The sequence below is a fragment of the Tupaia chinensis genome, unplaced genomic scaffold (genome assembly GCF_000334495.1).
Source record: "Tupaia chinensis unplaced genomic scaffold, TupChi_1.0 Scaffold143602_1, whole genome shotgun sequence".
NCBI lineage: Eukaryota > Metazoa > Chordata > Mammalia > Scandentia > Tupaiidae > Tupaia > Tupaia belangeri.
In genome coordinates this window covers 975,950-979,286 of record NW_006203448.1, presented here as the reverse complement: position 1 = coordinate 979,286, position 3,337 = coordinate 975,950, and the positions used below count along the sequence as shown (strand labels likewise).

Genomic DNA, 3,337 nt, shown 5'->3' with positions numbered 1-3,337 from the left:
AGGAAGGGGACTGTGTGGGACTGCGAAGCTAACCAGATGACAGTATAGCGACAGATGTGGACAATGTGCCACTCGGTGGGGACGGTGACGGGTACGCCATGCACGTTGGATCAGGGTGGCTATAGGGAATCTGCACCTCCTTTTCAGTTTTGTTGTGAACCTAAAACTGCTCTTTCAAAGAAGCCTCTGCTCTAAAAGATCAAGAAACAAAGCCGAGGCCTCCTTCCCCCTCCCCTGCCTCCTGCCCTCCTCCTCCTTCCTCCCCGCTGCAGCACATGCCTGTCCTCAGGCCTCCCAGCTCACTTGCCTCCTCAGGGAACAGGTTCCCAGAATTAGGCCAGCTGGGCAGGAAGCCTGAGCTAACACCTGCATTTCCTCCTCCTTGGGCAGCACCCCTCAGGTCCTCACTCCCCAGTAAAGCCACAACCGCCCCAGCCTGCCCCAGCCCCTCCTCCCCATGTCCTGACTTCTCTCACCCCACCTGCTCTGCATCCTGAAGATCTGGGCACGAAACCAGATGGACGGACAGGCAGACCGATGGCCAGCTGTGATCTGCAGACCCGTGGGCCGGGACAGCTGTGGCCGTGGGCCGGGACAGCTTGGGCGGGCGGCCTGTGGGTGTGTGGCCAGTTTGGGGCCACAAGCCCCAGACGAGAGAGGCTATGGGCCTGGGAGGTTCTGCCAGCCAATCTCTGCTCCCACCACTGAAGAGGGCTGTGTGGCAGGCAGGCCTCCACCTGAGGGCCTTCCGTGACAGGTGGCCTCAGAAGTAACCAAACCCCTTTGAAAGGTGCCATCTCAGGATTCTGTTTGTGGTGGGCTTTTGTTTTCAGTAAACATTTCTGACTTCCAGGAACATTCACAGAAAGTATTCGTGGCCACATCTGCTATGGTCTCACCTCCGGGCTTATCCTCTCTCCCCGTCCCATGCCCTCGCTGTCTCTGTCTCTGCCTGAGTGTGCCCCAGGGCCTTTGCATGGCCGCTTCCTGGGCAGAGAGCCCAGCCCTTTAGTTGCTCAGGGTCCGCCACACTGTGCACAGTAGGGGACAGTCTTCTCATCCCAGAAGTCCCCACCCTGCCCGGTTTCCTAGGAACTCCCTCTGGTGAGCTGGGAGGGCAGGCAGACATGGAGACACTCGGGCCCTGCCTCTGAGGGTGAGTCCACGCCAGCCTGGCCCTTGTTTCCCCACCCCCCGGCCCATGCCACCTGTGTCTGCTCTCAGGTAGGCAGTAACCTGCCCAGGTGCGCCGTGGGCACCAGGACAGCCCGAGCAGCCAGCTCTGGGAAAGATGGACCGTCCGTGCACCCGGGCGTGCGTGTACTCATGAGCACGCACACACACATGTGACCTTGGCTCCAGCTCCATAAATACCTGAACCCCGGAGGGAGGGCCACAGAGACGGACACACCATGGGGCGCCTGGAGCTGGCCGTCTTGGGCCTCACCTGCTGCTTGGCAGTGGTGAGGGCGGCGAAGGTAAGTGAGAGCCCTGCAGACGGGCAACGACCAGGCACAGGCCGTCTCTCCTCACTGCATAGAAGCCTCAGGGGCAGGGAGACAGGCGGGGAGACAGTGGGCCAATCGCGCTGCCATTGCCTGGACACTCCGTCTGGGCAGGGCCCCGGCTCGGCTCCATCCTCCACGTGGTGACCAGGCTGCCAATAAAACACGGGAGGCCCAGTATGTGTGGAGCTGAGATAAACCATCGATAATCTGGTGCCCCATGCCATGTTTGGGCCATAATTATTCTAAAAGGAATCCCAGTGTCACTGGGCTATTGACTCTCTTTCCAAGTCTGGCAACCCTACCTACAACACCCCCACAATGTCCCCTGCCCCCACGTTAAGGAAAGGAGGAAGGCTTTTTGTTCCTGAGCAGGAATCGAACCGAGTCTGCCCAAACCAGGGGTCTGGCCCAGCACAGCCTCCACTCCCAGGAGGGAGCCTGGTTCCAGGGGCCACTCCCGCCAGCAGGAGTCAGGGCCACACTAGCCCTCCTGGGGCATGGGGAAGACCTGCCATCCAGCTGTCCTCCTCGAGAGTGGGGAACAAGGCACAGAGACCCCCTTCCCACCAGCACGCAGAGGCAGCGCAAAGCCCCCTTGCACAGGGGACCCCGGCCCCCACCACGCTGCACCCCGATCCGCTGTCTCTCCACTCCTCAGCCAGCAATATCAGGCCCTGCTGTCTCACCCTTTAGCCTGGAGGTGTGGGCTCTGGCCCTGGGCTCCTCAGCCAGAGGACTCTCTGGGAGAGCTGTCTGAAGACCCAGGTTCCTTTCCTGCTGTGCCGGCAGCCGCCAGTCCCCTTCCCCACTGACACTCTGGCCAGAGTACCCAAGCCCTTGGGCCCTCCATCCTGAGGCTTCCCGGTTCACTTCCCAGTCCCCAGGCACTGACCTGGCCTTCTGCCCCAGGGTATTGGGACAAGGAGGCTCAGGAGCCTTGTGGGAGTTGTTTCTGGCTCCTTCTCCCCCTGCAGCCCTCCCCACTCTCCCACCCATCAACCTAGACTTCAGAGGGCCACTGGGCCCCCAGGGCTACAGGCCGCTTCGCCCTTCCCCACCTGGAGCCTGGCCCAGGCGGGCGGAGCGGGAAGCAGCAGCAGCAGCGTGGGCAAGCAGGGCCACTCCTGCGCTGCCCTTGGACAAGCCGCAGGTGGCCCTGGAAGGGAACAAGAGCTGGGCTGTCAGAAGGTGGCTTCCCAGCAGGGTGACTTCAGGCAGGAAAGCCATGGAGCCTCAGTTCCCTCGGGACAGCAGGAGCATGAGCTGTCGTGGGCCAGCCTCCAGGTCCTTGTGAAGAGGGGTTCCTGGGCCCACGTGGTGATGAAAGGCCTGGGGTGGGACGGGGGCCCCCATGGAGTCCTCCCCAGCAGGGAGCACAGGGGCTTGAGGATGTGGGCATCAGGCCGCCTGCACTGTGCCCAGCCAGCGAGGCTCTGTGGAACTCGAAGGCTCGTGGCTGGGCATAACCCGTCAGCACCTCTGCGCCCACCTCTGCTGGCCTCTGGGCGGGCACACGGGTGTGAGGGAGAAACCGTGGCCCGTCTTGCATGGGGAAACTGAGGCGGCGCCGACCCGATCCGCCCTGACCTGCTGTCTGGCCATAGCTGGGCGCAGTGTACACGGAAGGTGGTTTCGTGGAAGGCGTCAACAAGAAGCTCGGCCTCTTGGGCGACTCCATTGATGTCTTCAAAGGGATCCCCTTCGCCGCCCCACCCAAGCCCCTGGAGAACCCCGAGCGACACCCCGGCTGGCAAGGTGGGACTGGGTGGGCTCTGGGTGGCCCTGGGACATGGGTGGTGGTGGCGGCCCACAGCCTCATGACCGCCTCC

General features: G+C 62.6%; 1 protein-coding gene across 1 annotated transcript in view; it reads left to right on the top strand.

The window, feature by feature from the left end:
- The first annotated feature begins 1,370 nt into the window (after nt 1-1,370).
- The window catches only part of CEL (carboxyl ester lipase), a 12,080-nt gene continuing 10,113 nt past the window's right edge, over nt 1,371-3,337 (top strand). The window contains exons 1-2 of the mRNA XM_027766629.1: nt 1,371-1,478; nt 3,113-3,331. Coding sequence (XP_027622430.1) covers nt 1,413-1,478; nt 3,113-3,331 — 285 coding nt within the window. The 5' untranslated portion in view covers nt 1,371-1,412. The remainder of the gene's footprint in view (nt 1,479-3,112; nt 3,332-3,337) is intronic.